The sequence below is a fragment of the Hipposideros armiger genome, unplaced genomic scaffold (genome assembly GCF_001890085.2).
Source record: "Hipposideros armiger isolate ML-2016 unplaced genomic scaffold, ASM189008v1 scaffold_755, whole genome shotgun sequence".
NCBI classification, from domain to species: domain Eukaryota; kingdom Metazoa; phylum Chordata; class Mammalia; order Chiroptera; family Hipposideridae; genus Hipposideros; species Hipposideros armiger.
The window spans coordinates 1-1296 of NW_017732105.1; the positions used below are offsets into that span (position 1 = coordinate 1).

Sequence of the window (1296 nt, forward strand, 5' to 3'; positions counted from 1 at the left end):
CAGTAGTCCTCTGGGTGAGTAGTATTGATCCTGTTTTTAATGTGCTGACTTAGGGAGGTTAAGTGTTGCCTAAGATCACACAGTGACTCAGTGTCCTAGCTGTGCTAGGATTTAGACCTCATCTCTGATTTTTTTTTTTTTTGTAACTTCTGTGTTTTTTTCCATTACCTACACTACCTTTATAATTTAGAAAATTTTAATAAGGAAATAAAAACCCTGATATACTAAAGTATACTGTTGTTTTGCTCTTTATTACTTTTCATCTTAGGTGCTGGAAAGCCCCCTATGTTTGGTGATTATGAAGCTCAGAGACACTGGCAAGAAATTACTTTTAATTTACCAATCAAACAATGGTATGGATAATTTTAACTTGATTTTATTATATATCATAGTCAATTAACAGATTATTTGAAGATATTTAAAAGGAAAATGATACTACTATTTTTTTTTCATCCCAAGCTGCCTCATCTTGCCGTACACTGATGTCACATACATGAATTACCGTGCATATTGTAGGCCCATTTTGAAATTTCATATTCCTGAAGGTTACCCATATGCTCAGTTACCAGCTAGACTATGGTACTGAACTAGAACTTTGAATACAGAGCACTTCATGCCTTAGAAGCTCCTCTGGACATAAACTGTGGAAGCTTATAGGCTAAACGTATTTCCTCTGGAGGTTTCGCAAAATTTCTCCATTAGGGACGTATGGAACGTCAGAAAGGAGTAGCTGAGTGGTGAAAAGTACAGGTGCTAGAGTCAGACTGCCTGCATTCAGTTCCGGGCTCTACTGTTTATTTACTAGCAATGTGACCTTTGGCAGATTATTTAACTTTCTCTGCTACAGTTTTATCACTTGTAGAATGGAAATAATAGAAAACATATTTCACCAGGTTATTATGAGGATTGAATAAAATGATACATGTAAAGAACTTAGACCAGTGCCTGCAATATAATGAGCTCTCAATAAATGTTAGCTGTGGTTATATCTTCACAGAAATTCATGCTTGGGTCATTTTGTGGAACATGTTCTGATAATAATTGATGACATTATTTATTGATGTTAGTGGATGCCTGCTAGATTTTTTTATTAGAGCTTGCTTGTACAGAGTCTTCATATTGTTCCTGTTGATGGCTTTGGGGGTCACTGCTTTTCATATAACTCCTTTATGAGACAGTTTCATAGGAGAACTTCGTATTGAACCCTCTGTAACTAGGTTGGCTGTGCCCTAGTCAGAGTTTGGAGCATTTAAAATAGAGGTCGGCTAAATATTTGGCACTAACCTTTATTCTATT

At 35.9% G+C, this 1296-nt stretch overlaps 1 protein-coding gene across 1 annotated transcript in view; it reads left to right on the plus strand.

Annotated features, from left to right (window-relative positions):
• The first annotated feature begins 264 nt into the window (after nucleotides 1–264).
• The window catches only part of ALG6 (ALG6 alpha-1,3-glucosyltransferase), a 45676-nt gene continuing 44644 nt past the window's right edge, over nucleotides 265–1296 (plus strand). The window contains exon 1 of the mRNA XM_019628197.1: nucleotides 265–353. Within this exon, the coding sequence (XP_019483742.1) occupies nucleotides 299–353 (55 nt within the window). The 5' untranslated portion in view covers nucleotides 265–298. The remainder of the gene's footprint in view (nucleotides 354–1296) is intronic.